Source organism: Bolinopsis microptera, chromosome 9, assembly GCF_026151205.1.
Source record: "Bolinopsis microptera isolate Bmic1 chromosome 9, MBARI_Bmic_1.0, whole genome shotgun sequence".
Classification (NCBI taxonomy): Eukaryota; Metazoa; Ctenophora; class Tentaculata; order Lobata; family Bolinopsidae; genus Bolinopsis; species Bolinopsis microptera.
The window spans coordinates 6909338-6927957 of record NC_087080.1 but is presented as its reverse complement, the minus strand read 5'-3'; the positions used below and the strand labels follow the sequence as shown (position 1 = coordinate 6927957).

Genomic DNA, 18620 nt, shown 5'->3' with positions numbered 1-18620 from the left:
GATCTACAAGTGTGGTGTCGTTATGGTTGTCATCATATTATAAAGAAATGTAAATGCTAAACAAATTACAAATTATGTGTACAAAAAAATGATTAATAAATCAATACCCTTGATAAGATTATAAAGTGTGTCAAACAGTATATATAATACATTCAATTAAATCAAGTGATGCAATTGGCAGAGCACAATCAAATTTTAAGTGTTGCAATTGGCAGAGCACAATTCATTGCTACCAATATAAATAATGATGCAGAAATGTGTATCATGATAAAAATTCTGAATTCAATCGATTTTTCAGTACACCCCAATGTAAGGCGAGTGTTTGGGTGTAATTGGGGGTTGAGGGATTGTCTGGGAGCTGGAAATGATGTTCCAGTCTTCGCTTTGAGCTATCATGAGCTCAACACCTTTATCTGATTTATCTATCCCTCAGATTAACCTGATACTAAAGAAACTGCACCTGAAAGCACCAAGTGCCTACGACGAAGATGGACGGCTCGAGCTCCTTCGTTGCAGCGCTATCTTTGGCAGACATCTGTCAGGTTATGAGAATGGTGCAATATTGGGAAAGTTTGACAGAAATGGGAACTTTATTGACTTTGAAACTGATGATGATGCGGTTAGTGGTATTTTCCCCAATGCAGATGGTAAAAAAACTTTACGATACCCATGTGTTGTATGCGCAGGTGAAGTTACAGATGACCGCAATGGCCAACAAGGTTACTTAAATGACACAAGATTTTGTATAACCTCTTTATTCATCTAATTTGTATTTATAATAATTGAGTATTATTTGTTATTTAATTAACCCAAGAACAGGGTTCCAACAGATACTGGGTTTGGATTGCATTGTAGTGGCTGTGAAAACTTTTTTCATAACAGTTGCAACGATCACCCTATAAGTGCTAAGCTTTATGATGAACTCAAAGATTCTCCTAGCTATATCAAAACATTTTGTCCCAATTGTAACCATGCCATGAATGATGTTGCTACACAGCTTAGGCGTATTCACCGAAAAGTCACAAGTATGACAACCAAAGTGGAAGAACACTCAGACAAAATCGACAAAATCGGTGATTTAAAAAGCTATTCCTCTGCTCTTACTGGTAATAAGTCGCATATTAACAAGGCTACAAACCAACTTGTTAAACAGCTCTCTACACAAAACAAAGCTGTGAAAGTTGAGGAAACAGAAGAAAGGAACAAAAGAACTCTACTGGTACGGAAGCCCATGAATGCTAAATCGTGAGATAACAAAAGGTGAACTTCAACACTTCTTCAAAAACTATCAAACAGCAGGAAAAAGCTTTGATAACGTTGAATTTCACCCTGTAATGTTAAAGAAATTGGGAGGAACTGCCTGTGAATGTATTCTTACACTGTTGAATTCATGCTTGGAGACTGGCCACTGGGTTTGGGATATTGCTGACGTAATATTTCTAAAGAAAGACGGTAAAACTGACTACAGCAAAGCAGGATCATATCGACCGATTTCTATAACATCCTATATCGGTAAGGTGTTTGAACAAATAATTGCCAGCAGATTAGAAGAACATTTCAAGATGAAGGGCCTTAGTGATGAGTATCAAGAAGGGTTCACTAAAAAGCGCAACACTGTTCGCTATCTAAACAGACTAGATAATGATGTTCGTAGTCATCTTCAGAAGAAATACACGGTCATCTGTCTCTTTATAGATTTTGAAAAGGCTTTTGATAGTGTTTGGAAAAAAGGTCTCATGAAAAAATTGTCGGATTTTGGAGTGTCGGGAAGTTTATGGAAACTTATAAACAGCTTTCTGTTCAACAGAAAAGTTCGCCTTATATTCAACAACTATACTGGGTTCATTAGAGCATGTAGAGAATTTGGTCTACCACAAGGTTCGGCACTGTCTCCAATTCTCTTTAAATTCTATTTACATGACCTTGCACAAGATCTTTCTCTCAACCCAGATATAGGGGTTTACAAGTTTGCAGATGATGGAACATTAAGAGTCAGAGGTGAAACCACACACCAGTGTCTTCTGAACCTACAAATGACATGCGATGCTATCTATAAATGGAGTATAACGTGGAGAATGATAATAAACTGTGATCCTGGAAAGACTGAACTAATTGGATTTGGTACCGCAGAAAACGATGCAAAGCTTCTTCCAGTGTCATTTCATCTTGGCAGCAACAAGATCCTGTTTGTCGAAAAGACCAAAGTATTAGGCTTGATAATGGATAGGAAGCTCACTTACATTGATCATGCAAAGGATATTAACAGAAAGATACTTGGCCGGTGGGCTACAATATGCAAATATACAAACCGCAACTGGGGATTCAGACAACATGTCATCGTCAGGCTAATTGAAGTTCTCATATATTCACGAATTCATTACGCTGGAACTGTCTGGATCAATAATCGAAGTATCAAAGAAGTCGAAAGTGCTTGGTATAGGACTATTAAGGCAGCTTTGGGTGCAGTGTTCAATGTAAGAATGTCCACAGCTGAAATGATATTAGGTGTGTTGCCACTAACCATATCAAACAAAGTGAACTCGGTGAAGCACCTCCTAAAACTAAATATATTTCCTGATATAGAGGATCCACTGAAAAAACTCATCGATGCCCAAACCCAATCAGGCAGTTATAGCCCACTCACTGGAAAGATAAAAGATGTATTTCAGTTTCTATTGTGGAAATCTTCGATACACCCTGAACACTTCACCAAGGAGGATCAAAACATCATAAACAACCATGACCTTGAGAAATTCTCCAGTTTATCAACAAAAGGATGCAGCTACAGTAAATTGGTTATGAAACATTACAGTGAACAGCTTTGGCAATCTTCCATAAACAGCCAGTATCAGTTGGAAGGTTATACAGAGGCACCTACAGTGAGCACCACAAAGCTTAAGTTTCCGCCCAAAACAACAAGGCAACTTGAAACCCTATTCCTAAGTCTGTTCTACCCCAACAACATCATGAATGAATTTCTTCACCGGTTCAACAGCAGCAAATTTGATTCTCCACTGTGTGAATGTGGACGAGGGGAGCAAAACTCACTTCACCTGCTTATCTTCTGTCATGATATAAAACTAAATAAAAGGAACAGCATGAGTGAGCTTCTCAAAAGACACCCATTCCACAACATCTTTAACCAGGGCTATGGTGGAAATTCAATGTTAATATCATGGAGCAGACTTCGCGAGTTCTTTGATTTAGCGGTTGAAATAACAAGGGATGCAGAAGAATTCCTTCGAACAGAGATAAAACTGTAAACAGTGTGTCATATTCCAACTACTACACCATCCCTATGATTAGTGAGCCGGGTTCAATGTTAGACCGGACGAAGCATATGTATCGTGAGCCGGGTTAATCAAGACCGGACGAAAAAATGGTTACATCTCAACAACGGATAATACTACAGAGGTGCCATTACAGTTAAATTCTGTTACCTGAACTCTAATAAACAGTTTTGATATTATAGCATATACTATAATATTATGAGAGATATTTTACGACAAATAGAGGTTGTTTACTCATTTATACACCAAAGGTTGGTGTTATTTTAACTAATTTATTATTGTTAATAAAGTTTATATATTGAGAATTTTATACAGTAGTCTATAGACCAATTAAATTATTTTACTGGTCACGTGTATGGTTAAGAGTTTTATGACATTGAATGAATCTATTTATTACGAGTATTAAGGACTGCTAGTATATTTTATTTATTTGTTTTCACTTCTGCACGTTTAGGCAGTTGCTCTTGTGACCAGAGTTTTAGAGTTATATATATATATAATAGAATTGCGTTCGATTTATAATATAATATAATTAATGCTGGTGTGAACTGTGAACATAGTTATATATTTTTCATACAATATCGAATATTTTACTGGGCGGCGCTTTGATACATGTTTCGTATCCAAATATCAGAGATATTATATATAAATAATATATTATTTTTCCGCCTTCGGCGGCGCGCGCTTCGCGCGCGAAAAGTGGCATGCAACGTATGTCAAGCGGCGCTCAGCGGCTCAGCCTGCTATGCACTGTCATTCCACCGAATCTCTATTATGAACATTATAGCCTGGGCCTGGTCCCCAGGTATTGTTGAATTTACTGGGCCGCGCTCAGCCTGTCATTCCGCCAAATCTTTATTTTTAAGTTAATGAACATAATAGCCTGGGGTCCTCAGGTATTGTTGAATGTGATGATACTTTATTTTATGCCGTCGGGCCAACATTTCGAGAAGAAAGCGGCGCGCGCTACTTCGAAGAAATTTAGGCGAGAAACATCCGTCAATAAAATGTGAACTAATTCATAATTGGTACATTTATCAGGATAGAATCTTTTAATAAACAATAAACAATAAAGTTAATGGTCGTTTCCTTGGAAACATCATTAATTATCATTTCTTGATCATAATAAGGTATATATAAGGTGTGTTAATTGATTTTAATTACAAATTATAAAACTTATAATGTGTAATGCAAGCCAGCATACTAGTAAATTTGTATTTACAATTTTGAATATACATGGCATCTTCGATGAATTGCGAAGCACATATTGCAACTCGTGAGAAAGTTATAAAAAAAGTTATAAACCTACAAATTCAACATATCATCATCAATCATATTAACTTTAATATTTCATTCAAGAAAACATCAATTTCAAAAAACAGAAATGATAATCAGAAAGGATTCGCATAACTATTATATATAAGTTTACGCGTACTGCGTGCCACGCGCGCGCTTGTTTCATCGCGTTCTGTGTTCGCGTTTCATGTCATGTTGCATTTGGCGCGCCTGGTATGGCACGCGATAATACAAGCGTGAGAGCTAGATCAGAGGCCTCTAGTTAGAGCAATTGATGTGGTAGGTTTATAAACTGCTATTACTTTACAACGGGTGTTACTCGTGATTTGTAGCGCGATGCACTACTGGGTCGCGCGCGCATCAAATAATGCTTCTCGCAACCACACTTCGGTAGATCGGCGAAATGCACCACTGTGCCTCACCGAGCTGCGAAGGATTGACATCGTGAATCAAACTCGTGATCGTCGATAAATTTTTTCGAAGTAGCGCGCGCTGCTTTCTTCTGAAAATATAATCCGCTAGGGCGGGCAAAATTTTGTTATAATGGACTAACCCGGCGCGCGATACTTCGTAGCACTTAAGTGCTACGAAGTATCGCGCGCCGGGTTAGTCCATTATAACAATTGACAACTGTTACGGCCTATCTTACTAGTCTATTGTTCGCGTCTCTCACGGATACTGGATAGCACAGAGTGTAACATGAAATAAAAGGGTGTCGCGCGCAAACTATTTTCAATCCATTTGGAATGTAAATTTTTAACTTTTTAATGATTTTATTGATTCAAAATCAATTCGCTCTTATCTCATTCTTAGTCTTAGGCTAGTCTTAAAAAGAAAACATAAAATTAATCCGCCCGGAGGAAAAGACTAGGTACGCGAAGTTATCTAACTACTAACGTGTGTACGCCGAGCTGCTTCGCAAATGATCAGTGACGATTAATCAATATCCTTTAACATTAATGATTAAAAACTGAACAAAAAAAACGAAAAAACAAGCAAATTATCGTTTATGAAGTCAAAACAGGATCGACTCTGTCTTCACGTGACACGGCTCTCTGCAGACGTTTAAACATTAAATCTTTCAGCACGTCTTGCCTCTTGGGCCAGAATTCTGAACAAATTTAGAGGTCAGCTTTTAACGGCATTGATACTGCTAAGTTTTATTTTTTAGGAATATCTAGATCTCCATTTCAATACTTAACCTGAACCTGAACCCCTGCTGTTTTCTTTCTGTGTTTGTCATAATTAACAGAAATCAGGTTACAGGTATCTCGACGTGAGACGATAATTTAACATGATTAATCATTATCCAATATTTTAAACTTTTAGTCGATGGCGGTTGGAGTAACTTAATAGGATAGTCGAGCGTTAGCATTTCAAACCCACTCTGATCTAGTCCGCTACGTTGATAATACCACAACAAATAATGCAAAAATATACACGTTGGTTCGGTTTCCAGAAATTTGAAATATTGTAAAAATAACAAAACAGTAAAATATTATTACAAAACAAAATAAATGGACAATAGTATTTCATTCTTTGGAATTGCAGTTCCCAGTTGGTCCACAGTTAATTGTAAAAATGTAATCAGTCGAAATTAAGGTCAGGCAAAACCCGTCCTTACATTTTACATCGCACATTCTTTCACTGACTAGCTAGATCAAAACATGTACTACTTGAACATAGCCAGCCATTTCGACTAAACTTAATTCTATTCAGTTATATAATTTATTAACTTGATAAAATTAACCTAACAAGCTATGTTCAAGTGAGTAAAATTCGGGGAACGGAGTTAATAAAAATTTAAAGAAATTTTAATGTGAACGAAGTGCGCTGCTCCCCCTGTATCGTTAGGACGATAAAGTGACCATAGTGAAACGACCGTGGGGGTCGCAACGTGATACAAGATAGCCTGAGGTCCCCAGGTAACGTGAATCAAGAAATATTGTTTCTCGGTAGATCGGCGAGATGCCACGCCGAGCTGTGAAGGATTGACATCCTGAATGATGCAATTACATTGAAGATAAAAATAACCAAAAATAAAAATAACCAAAAAGAAAAATAACGATTATTTATTTTTGGTTTCATTGTTGTGTGGCAAAGAAAAGTTCGCGTTTTATGAATTTTACAGTACTGGGAAATATAGTATTATGAACTTACCTGGGGACCTCAGGCTATCATGTTCATAAACATAAAATAGAGATTAGGCGGAATGACAGGCTAAGCGCGGCCCAGTAAAGTATGAACATTTTAAAAATATGAACATTTTAAAAATGTAATTTATAATATTTAATAGAATTGCGTTCGATTTATAATATAATATAATTAATGCTGGTGTGAACTGTGAACATAGTTATATATTTTTCATACAATATCGAATATTTTACTGGGCGGCGCTTTGATACATGTTTCGTATCCAAATATCAGAGATATTATATATAAATAATATATTATTTTTCCGCCTTCGGCGGCGCGCGCTTCGCGCGCGAAAAGTGGCATGCAACGTATGTCAAGCGGCGCTCAGCGGCTCAGCCTGCTATGCACTGTCATTCCACCGAATCTCTATTATGAACATTATAGCCTGGGCCGGGTCCCCAGGTATTGTTGAATTTACTGGGCCGCGCTCAGCCTGTCATTCCGCCAAATCTTTATTTTTAAGTTAATGAACATAATAGCCTGGGGTCCTCAGGTATTGTTGAATGTGATGATACTTTATTTTATGCCGTCGGGCCAACATTTCGAGAAGAAAACGGCGCGCGCTACTTCGAAGAAATTTAGGCGAGAAACATCCGTCAATAAAATGTGAACTAATTCATAATTGGTACATTTATCAGGATAGAATCTTTTAATAAACAATAAACAATAAAGTTAATGGTCGTTTCCTTGGAAACATCATTAATTATCATTTCTTGATCATAATAAGGTATATATAAGGTGTGTTAATTGATTTTAATTACAAATTATAAAACTTATAATGTGTAATGCAAGCCAGCATACTAGTAAATTTGTATTTACAATTTTGAATATACATGGCATCTTCGATGAATTGCGAAGCACATATTGCAACTCGTGAGAAAGTTATAAAAAAAGTTATAAACCTACAAATTCAACATATCATCATCAATCATATTAACTTTAATATTTCATTCAAGAAAACATCAATTTCAAAAAACAGAAATGATAATCAGAAAGGATTCGCATAACTATTATATATAAGTTTACGCGTACTGCGTGCCACGCGCGCGCTTGTTTCATCGCGTTCTGTGTTCGCGTTTCATGTCATGTTGCATTTGGCGCGCCTGGTATGGCACGCGATAATACAAGCGTGAGAGCTAGATCAGAGGCCTCTAGTTAGAGCAATTGATGTGGTAGGTTTATAAACTGCTATTACTTTACAACGGGTGTTACTCGTGATTTGTAGCGCGATGCACTACTGGGTCGCGCGCGCATCAAATAATGCTTCTCGCAACCACACTTCGGTAGATCGGCGAAATGCACCACTGTGCCTCACCGAGCTGCGAAGGATTGACATCGTGAATCAAACTCGTGATCGTCGATAAATTTTTTCGAAGTAGCGCGCGCTGCTTTCTTCTGAAAATATAATCCGCTAGGGCGGGCAAAAGTGCTACGAAGTATCGCGCGCCGGGTTAGTCCATTATAACAATTGACAACTGTTACGGCCTATCTTACTAGTCTATTGTTCGCGTCTCTCACGGATACTGGATAGCACAGAGTGTAACATGAAATAAAAGGGTGTCGCGCGCAAACTATTTTCAATCCATTTGGAATGTAAATTTTTAACTTTTTAATGATTTTATTGATTCAAAATCAATTCGCTCTTATCTCATTCTTAGTCTTAGGCTAGTCTTAAAAAGAAAACATAAAATTAATCCGCCCGGAGGAAAAGACTAGGTACGCGAAGTTATCTAACTACTAACGTGTGTACGCCGAGCTGCTTCGCAAATGATCAGTGACGATTAATCAATATCCTTTAACATTAATGATTAAAAACTGAACAAAAAAAACGAAAAAACAAGCAAATTATCGTTTATGAAGTCAAAACAGGATCGACTCTGTCTTCACGTGACACGGCTCTCTGCAGACGTTTAAACATTAAATCTTTCAGCACGTCTTGCCTCTTGGGCCAGAATTCTGAACAAATTTAGAGGTCAGCTTTTAACGGCATTGATACTGCTAAGTTTTATTTTTTAGGAATATCTAGATCTCCATTTCAATACTTAACCTGAACCCCTGCTGTTTTCTTTCTGTGTTTGTCATAATTAACAGAAATCAGGTTACAGGTATCTCGACGTGAGACGATAATTTAACATGATTAATCATTATCCAATATTTTAAACTTTTAGTCGATGGCGGTTGGAGTAACTTAATAGGATAGTCGAGCGTTAGCATTTCAAACCCACTCTGATCTAGTCCGCTACGTTGATAATACCACAACAAATAATGCAAAAATATACACGTTGGTTCGGTTTCCAGAAATTTGAAATATTGTAAAAATAACAAAACAGTAAAATATTATTACAAAACAAAATAAATGGACAATAGTATTTCATTCTTTGGAATTGCAGTTCCCAGTTGGTCCACAGTTAATTGTAAAAATGTAATCAGTCGAAATTAAGGTCAGGCAAAACCCGTCCTTACATTTTACATCGCACATTCTTTCACTGACTAGCTAGATCAAAACATGTACTACTCGAACATAGCCAGCCATTTCGACTAAACTTAATTCTATTCAGTTATATAATTTATTAACTTGATAAAATTAACCTAACAAGCTATGTTCAAGTGAGTAAAATTCGGGGAACGGAGTTAATAAAAATTTAAAGAAATTTTAATGTGAACGTAGATCATCAAGAAGCAAATACCAAATTTTGGAAACGTGGTAACGGTTATTTATGTTCACGTTTTTACCCAGAATAGCAATGGATACGTTTTAAAAATTGATTTCAATAAAACTAACACTAAGAATTCAAGATGCATCAATCTAATGCATCAATCCAATGCATCTATACTCTTGAAAATCTTGAAAATCTAATAGATCTATATCAATTCGGTTGAGTTTTTGGTTGTTAAAGCTAAACAATATAGCTAACTGATAGGAGAATATTTGCAAAACTGTAGTCACATATTATCACATACGGAGCCGGGTGTATTCTAAATTATTAAATATGTACAGATCACAAATAATTTATCAAAAAGGGAGCAAGAAGGTGTAAGGACAAGTTGTTGGGATGGAGCTACAGTACCGTTTCGGCGGGATGCATATTCGACTGAGAGTAATTTGATTCGGGCCGAACGCGGGGCGATCGCGACGACGGCGGAAAGTCCAACGTGTCGGCGCGGAGGATGGGCGGCGGCACCTCGATAGTTAGTGATGACTGATGATTGTTTGCAATAAGCGGAGACTTAGGGTTGTCGTCTTGACTTGATGAGGAGGAGGGGGAAATGGGGGGTTTCGAGTTGACGTTCGAGTATTGCTCTGCAGCTTGCACTTCTATAACGTCGGATTCTAACTCTACAGCTGTCAGGTCTTCTGTACTCTCCTCAATACTTCCCATTCCTTGTCCTACCGTCAAATAATCCTGATAAGGAGTTTGTTAAACAAAAGAATTTAAAAAATATTACGTAAATTTGTTTCAAATTTGGACAGTTCTCAGAAAATTAAATCAAAATGATTTTCAAATCAGGTATAAAACTCCCTTTACTCGGTTAATAGTAGTTAACAGAGAAGCAACTTAACAAAACTCACCACGGAATCAAGGTTCATGAGCTGCTGAATAGTATGAGACAGATCGTCGAATGGTGGCCTGAGATCAGGGTCCTCCTGCCAGCAGTCCTTCATAATATCGTATATCTCCAGAGAACAACCGTCTGGTCGCTCCATTCTGTAGCCTCGCTTTAATAACTTACAGAGTTTAGCTGGCTCAATACCAGGGTAGGGTGAGCTGCCTAGAGTCACTATCTCCCACAGCAGGACGCCGTACGACCAGCTGAAGTGGAATTGTGTCAGTTTCAGAGTAGAAAAAGTGCCAATAAAATGGGACGATGATAGGTTTTCAACTGAATTTCACTAGACATGCTGCGAAATTATTCGTAACTTACACGTCGGATTTGGAAGTGAACTTGAGGTCGAAGAGTGCCTCAGGGCTCATCCACTTGAAGGGAACACGGCCCCTGGGGTTCATCATGTATTGTCCTTCCAGGTACATGTCCCTAGCAAGACCAAAGTCTGATACTTTCACTGTCATGTCTTGCCCGACTAGGATGTTTCGGGCCGCCAGATCACGGTGGATTATGTTTTTGTAACACAGATATTGCTGAAAACAGAAGCTTGTTAGTTTACTGGTTGAATAAGATTTCAATGTATAATTTAACTAATTGTGTGTTATTTATAACAATGTACATTGTTAGTAGATGTTAGATAAAAATAGCTAGATAAAGTAAAAATCGAATTAAGATAAATTTTCTCGAGAAACAAAGTGAAACTAATATGATCTGAGTAAACTTCACATCATAATTTGATGGGCAAAACAAACATATGACATGTTTTGGTGAGTGTTGGATATTTATGATAGGCGAGATAACACTTATTTCTCGTCTCGTGTATATTTAGATCCCAATCACCTTAATAACACCAGAATGTGTGTGTGTGTGTGTGTGTCTGTCTGTCTGTCTGTCTGATCGTCTGTGTGTAATTTCCGAACGGTTATACAAAAAAAAGGGTATTAGTTACGGGACTGGTTTTTTCGGTATAGTGCCGACAAAACTCTGACGAAGCCAATAGGCAAATTTTATAAAAATCGGCCGGTGGTAAGTGGTTTAATTGATGGTTTTGTACCACAAAATATGTTACATAAAATGGCTTGAGAAGAACGGCAAGAGTTACGGGGCTAGCTCTCTCTCTCTCTCTGCATAATATTATTTAGCGTATATATTACATGGCGTATATATTACATGGTCATATAATACTATAAACTTATTAGGGGAGGGAGTGCTCAAACGGTCTGTTTGGACTGTAGAGAGAGTTCATACTTTCATACGACAATGTAATGCATGTTCACAAATATGATAGGCTGGTGTGGTGCATGGTGTTAAGGGTTAATTTCCATTGATTATTGATTAAGAATTACTATCTTTTAAGCATACTATTGGATACGTGAGGGCACTCCGAATAGAATTGCTCGCCTAATCCGGGTTTTGACTCAGCGGGTAATTACTCCTACCCTTTTTAACTGCGGCAGTGAAATCCCGGCCGTAGGCCGGGTTACACTAGTATAATTATAAATACATCTATTTATTCATTTATATGCAGACAATGTGGTTTGTAAAGAATAACGTGGATACGCGTTGTCTGCGCCTGCGATGGTTTAAGCAACTGGTTTGGTAGAATGAACTTCTGCCAGCAGGGCTGATTCATTATTCTGATTAATTGGAGTTCTGATGGGATGAGATTCCCGGGTATTTTCCGTCGTCAAATGATTAAATTATACCGTTCTCGGCTAGACGACCATCTACTCATCTAGTTATTTCCATTTTACAATACATCTTTCAGTCATATCTGTTTTTAGTTAATAGAAAAGGACACGACAATATTTTGGCACTTTAAAGGTGTAAATATCTGGTGTATATATAATTAGTCCCTACATATTATATACTACAGTATATTGTACGCTATAACGGCCATACAATACAGAAATAACAAACGTGTTCCCTGATATAGCGATGTTACATTGTTCAGAACACAAAGGTACATAGCATAGACCCCTCCTCTCCTTACACGTGATCCTAGCTAAGTGGGCTGGTGCTGATCCAAAACAGTCACGTGATCCAAAACAGTCACGTGATTCACGAAATGTCACGCGAACAAGATTGCCCCTAGCTTATGGTCTCGAGGTCTCTCTTTAGGCTAACAGTACTTCAGTTGATCAAACCCCTTTAAATTTGACTTGTTTGCTTCCTAATGAACCCAAAATCTTTGTATCTGTGTTTTCTTAAACTGTTTCGACCCATTAATATGAACTTGCCTGTTCTGAGGCGATTCGACCAAAATATAACTCTTACGACTTTTAGAAGATGGCGTACAAACTTCTAAGTTGTCAGCCTCTTAAAATGCTAGTATAAATGGGTGTGTATGGAAACTAAATAGCCTTCGTTTATAGTCAAATCGGGGATATATATATCTAGCTACTTCAATGTTGCATCCAGCAATTTAGAAAAACATGATATGATCCACGTTGCAACCCCTAAACTTGGAGGCCTATGAATTTCCAATTCATTAGAACAAATTTCGTCGGAAAATGAATAAGAATTTAATAGGAATTCGCCTATAATCTTAAGTGGATACGAAATAAGCGAACATATTTCTTAGTTTGATTCCTTTGATCCATGCAGTATAGGATACCATATAACGTGCAATAAATGGTTTGACTCGACTAGTACAAGTGTAGTAGGACAATTGATATTCAATTACCATTAAATTGCGATCAGCGGGCATATGGCTCACAGACTTTTAGCAAGTTTTATAGGATAAGATATTGGGTTGGTTATTGGCCACCAACTTTAACTCCTACAACAGTATAAGGCTACGTCTGTAAATCTAGCTGACAGGTATATAATGACCTTTTGCATTGTCTTCAGTTTAGGGCATAAAACACCTGGGCTCTGTGACCTGAGCTGGTGCGCAGCGTTTATCTGTTCCCATGAGGAACAGTAACATAGCAATCACGGGGATCAATCACAGATATAATCAGCTCAATTACGGTATTTAGTCAAGCTTCTGAGTTCCAAATCATAATTACGATATTGAAACTAGCTTCAGAGGTCCCAAATGATAGATAAGTATAGCGAATTTCTGGGTTACCCAAGGAGCAGATAAAGTTTAACATATATTAAAATAACATAATTATAATTGGGATAATTTAAAAGTAATTTGAGGAGATAATGGCTAAAACGTCATCTTGCGATGAAATTCGATACGATTATAATAATCCCTTTAACAATCAAGGATAGCGATACATTAGTCATAGTGTGTCCTTTCATTACTTAAAGCTCCAAATGATATTGATCCTTTTGCTGGCCGAATAGTATTACTTTAAGTACACTTACTAGGAGTTTGCCTTCTTCTTTGAGCATATAATGTTACGTGTATATTGATCCTCCAAACATTTTTGCTTAAGTTTGAATCATTTCCGTAGTAGGTCTGTGAATATGTTTTAGCATAATAAGTAATTGATTTTTTATAGAGTTCTTTTCAGAACTTTGATAACGTATTTGGCCTCAACATAAAAATAAAGCACACTTATCCAGGGGGGAGCATAAATACTTTTTATTGCCATTATTTGCACTTTTTTAGTTGCGTATAACCTTAAATAATATAATATGTAATTTGGTCTGTTACAACTAACATCGTATATCAGCACAGAACACAGAACACTACAATCTATTTTATTCGTCGAGGGATAAGGTTATATATAAAGTATATATAATAAAATACGGTGTAAATTACTGAAATCAGCAGAGAATTTGCGCGTTATTCATAAATAACTAAATATTATTTGTTGTATTATTATTATTTGTGGTATCAGACGTCAGTACACCCACCATCTTCCTTCGACATTATAGAAATAAGAATACTGCGTTTGTAGTTTTGGGAAAGCTAATGATAATCGCACTACATACTATGTTCATAGTTCATTATGCGTTTTTGGAATCAGTTTCACTTGATAAGTATGTTCAAATGTTTTAAATACGCAAGATATTCGCTATTTAGTGACTATTTAGTCGAGGAGTCTGCATAACGTTTATTTAAAATATCAGTGTTCTGCTATTATTCGGCACAGTGACTGTTTTTATGTAGTGTTGGTTAAAAATTGTAAATGACAACTCACATAGTTGTCATGTTCAACGGTATGTCTATTGAACAATTGACAGGATCAATTCATGAACCGACTGAACCTGACACCATATTCCGCAACATCCCATAGGTTGAGTTTAACAACTCCGTACCCAACAACAGTAATACTATCCAAAACATTACTTAAGTGATGGTGACTTACTTTATTATTAACATACGTTCTGTTGTGACTAAATTGTGTTTGTTCACTTCCTCTTGAAGGTAACATGAAATATTTGGGAAATCTCGGGGAAGTTTCTGGAAAACTTCGTTTTCTCGCGATGCGATATCACATATCCCAACAATGTATGTATGTTCTTCTTCAAGCTCTTGTGCACTCGATGAGTTTGCTATTAAGTAATATAAAAAAGTTCGCTACAAACTTATTCCGCCAATGCATCGGGAACATCACATTAGTTTTAAAGAATAATATTATAAATATAATATAAACTGCAGCTAACATAAGGTTTAATCGCTAAACATAAGAAGAATAAGAGGTCTCTGACTCCTTATCTGAGGCACGAGCCAATAGGAGATATCTGAACAATATACCAGGCCTCTTGCCGGAGAAACGGAAAGTGCACGGTATATACAGAGGTACCGCGACAATTGACCCCCCGACAATTGACCCCCCGACAATTGACCCCCCGACAATTGATCCCCCATGTAATTACACTGGGGTCAATTGATCGGGTCAGGGTCCTGGGTCAGGGTCAGGGTTAGGTTTAGGGTTAGGGTTAGGGTTAGGGTTAGGGTTAGGGTTAGGGTTATGGTTATGGTTAGGGTCCTGGGTCAGGGTCAGGGTCAGGGTCAGGGTCAGGGTCAGGGTCAGGGTCAGGGTCAGGGTCAGGGTCAGGGTCAGGGTTAGGGTTAGGGTCAGGGTCAGGGTCGGGGGGTCAGGCTCATTGTCAGGGTCATTGTCGGGGGGTCAATTGTCGGGGGGTCAATTGTCGGGGGGTCAATTGTCGGGGGGTCAATTGTCGGGGGGTCAATTGTCGGGGGTCAATTGTCGCCCACCCTTTACAGAAACCCCGGTAAAATGCGTTTCTGATTAAGTATCCGGTATAGATTGGCAAATCATTCGCTTCACCTCTTGAAAAAAAATTCCGTATGCTTTTTTACTCTGTGCAAGATTAAACTAATCACATCATGTGTAATTACATTATGTACCTAATTAATATAATAATTGCATATTGGCATCCCCTGAACCCATTAACTTTTCCCTTGTAATTGATGTATCATGCTATCGTTGCGTGTCATAAAGGAAGGATATATGTTTAGGATATAATATATTGTCTTAATGTCTAGACCTTTATAACGTTCTTATAGTGGTGTCATGTGAATTGTATTATTTAAACCAGCTGTGTATTGTTCTATCCGAGCCGCCGTTTTCCACGATTGACATTGCTTATTTCAGCCGGTTGTTTCACTTGTACAGTTGTACCCACTTTACTTTCTAATAAGTTAACGAGAATAAGACTAATATAACTGATAATACCATCTTTGCTTATTGGCCCTCCATTGTCTTAGTTAAGGGACTAGAAAACCACGCAATATGATGGGTGGACTATAATCTCTGCTAACAAAACACCGTGTATCACGCCGTATTAAATGTATAGATAATATTCAAGATAACATTCAATAAGTGACACAATACACAAAGTACGCATAATTACATGTACACATAATACTTTGTTAAATTGGCTCCAATCAGCTCCAACACTATGTCCATTATGGTGTGATATCCCTGTACCTTTGTTACATTGTACCTTTGTTGAATTATGATTTGCATTGTAGGATTTCCCCCTATGTGTAACAAGAAAAACTACTATGGAGCATGTTTCTTCCCTTATGCCAGGTAAATTGCACTAGATATGTATTCAACGAATGAGGTGATTTAAAAAATATAATTAATCTAATTAATTAGAGTCTATAATTTTCTGCAAGTGCAAAGATCGGTGGAATGGCATGGCTATTTTAATAAACAGGCGGTGCCACAGATCACATGACGATTATGCTTTATATGGTATTTACTATGCAATTCTCGGGTACATATCCCAGTAAGTTGATTACTAATAATAAATTTACTGATTTTGAAAATCTGGTTCACATGGCTCATATCAGAGTATTATGGGGTAGTATGAAGAATGCGTGACTACTCCGCCACTTGAATTATATCTCGTGTTTGCCGTATTTAGTTTTATAATAATGATTCCAGTAACTGGTATGTACCATTCTTATGGGATAAATGGAATTTCTAGTTCCTAGTTAAAGTCATAATTTTTAATTGGGATAATTATCCCCAATCAACAATACCTTGATTCTAATGCTCATATTAGAACAATGAGAAAAGTCATCACAACTACCCAATTATACGAGACCCCAAGTGCTTAACTCCAGATTCAACTTTGCTTATTTTCTATTCAGGCAGGGTCTGTTAACCTGCTGTTGAATTGGACGTTGTTATAATCATCACCAGGGGTGCCGTTTAGTTAGAACAAGTCCCCCAGTACAGGTCGTGAAGCGCGCTCAATTACATCACATATATGCCGTTTTGTTAGAACTAGTCCCCCAGTACAGGTCGTGATGCGCGCTCAATTAGTAGAAAGTTGAATTAATAGTTAAACAGGAAGTAAAATAGGGTCTCGGAATCCAGATGCTACCACAGCCAGGTCTTATTATTTTAGTGTGTTGTTGCTTCTCGCAGCCTTTTCCCTGTTTGCTAGGGACAACTATTACCGAGTACCAGTGAAGTGGCCAATATGGAATCAATAGAGAATACCCCACGTTTAGAGGTGTGTTTCACTGTGTTTGTACAGTAAAACTCTGATTTACCGCGGAGTTGGGGGAATGGAAAGCGGGTGTTGCGGTATTTCACATTATGTAGGTTACTTATAATACTGTAAGTTAATTTAATACAAGTTCTAAATAATGGATAGTGAAAAGCAACGCCCTAATCTTTCTTTAAAACTAATAACTAAAAGTCAAATCGGGGTGCAGTAAATCGGGGCTTTATTCAGGGTGCAGTAAATCGGGGTTTTACTACAGTTGATAACGTTCATGATAGTGAAGGAACATATATAGTCTCATTGTCTTTTTAGATGCTAGCTACGTCAATGACATTTCAGACGTGGCTAGAAAGTAACTGTTGTTTTAAATGAACTTCTACTTAAACTGTTAAGTAACAGTATTAATATAGCGGGAGGGGTGGAAAGTCCCTCTTTATACCGACTCTGGTTGTTTTGTTTTACAACAAATCCATTTCCGCCAGAATATCGAATGGATCTGATGAGTATGTCAGGTGGTATGGTGGATCCTATTGGTGGTTACATGCACTCCAGTTACGAGCTCTACAGGTACTTGTACATGGACTCACTGAACGAATCCCCACGACGGAGACACAATCAGCATACTCAAAAGTCGTTCTGGAGTTGTTTTAAAGAGGTTTGAGGTGGTTGATTTGGATTTTAATGCTGCAAGTTTGAAACATTTCTGCTACTGATAGCAGAATAAGAGTGTTGCTGAACTGCTGTAAGGAAACAAAGAATGTTCTGCTATTTCACTTCATCACTATACTAGTTAAAATGATCAGTTCTTTACAGAAACGTGAGTGTTAGGAGGTTTGACTCTAAATTCAGAACATTCAGGTCACGTCGAAGGTTTTTACGAAAACCGTGCCAGAGTCACACACCTTAGAAAGAGAATCAGATGGACTAACAACAGATGGATGTGCAATTTGTTTGAAGAAATTTCCGAAGAAGAAATTATTGAGGTGAGACAAAAAATATGACTATCTTCAGGTTAATCTGTTTTTGGGCGGATAGAAATTGAAGAAGATGCAAAATCAATATTAGAAAAAACTAGATGTGACTTTATTACTAAAGGAAAATACTATTAAAATTAAAATTATAAAATTTTCCCCAGTGAACTGAGATGTAAGCACGTTTTTCACAAGCACTGTATAGATCACTGGTTAGCAAAGAAAGAGTCCTGTCCACTGTGCAGAGCATCTACAAACCCAGACTTTAAACCATGATCAGATGGGTGTCACAGTGTCACACACGTGTCACAGTGTCACACCTCCTGCTGGCGAGAAATACAGATAATTGTATTTTTAACAGGTC

The 18620-nt window shown here is 37.4% G+C and overlaps 1 protein-coding gene across 2 annotated transcripts in view; it reads right to left on the bottom strand.

Annotated features, from left to right (window-relative positions):
* Positions 1 to 9059: 9059 nt before the first annotated feature.
* LOC134821464 (uncharacterized) overlaps positions 9060 to 18620 on the bottom strand; it is a 56393-nt gene continuing 46832 nt past the window's right edge. For both annotated transcript variants that reach the window (XM_063832216.1, XM_063832217.1), the window contains exons 30-32: positions 10707 to 10921; positions 10354 to 10594; positions 9060 to 10186 (exon numbers count right to left, since the gene is read on the bottom strand). In XM_063832216.1, coding sequence (XP_063688286.1) covers positions 9842 to 10186; positions 10354 to 10594; positions 10707 to 10921 — 801 coding nt within the window. In that variant the 3' untranslated portion in view covers positions 9060 to 9841. The remainder of the gene's footprint in view (positions 10187 to 10353; positions 10595 to 10706; positions 10922 to 18620) is intronic.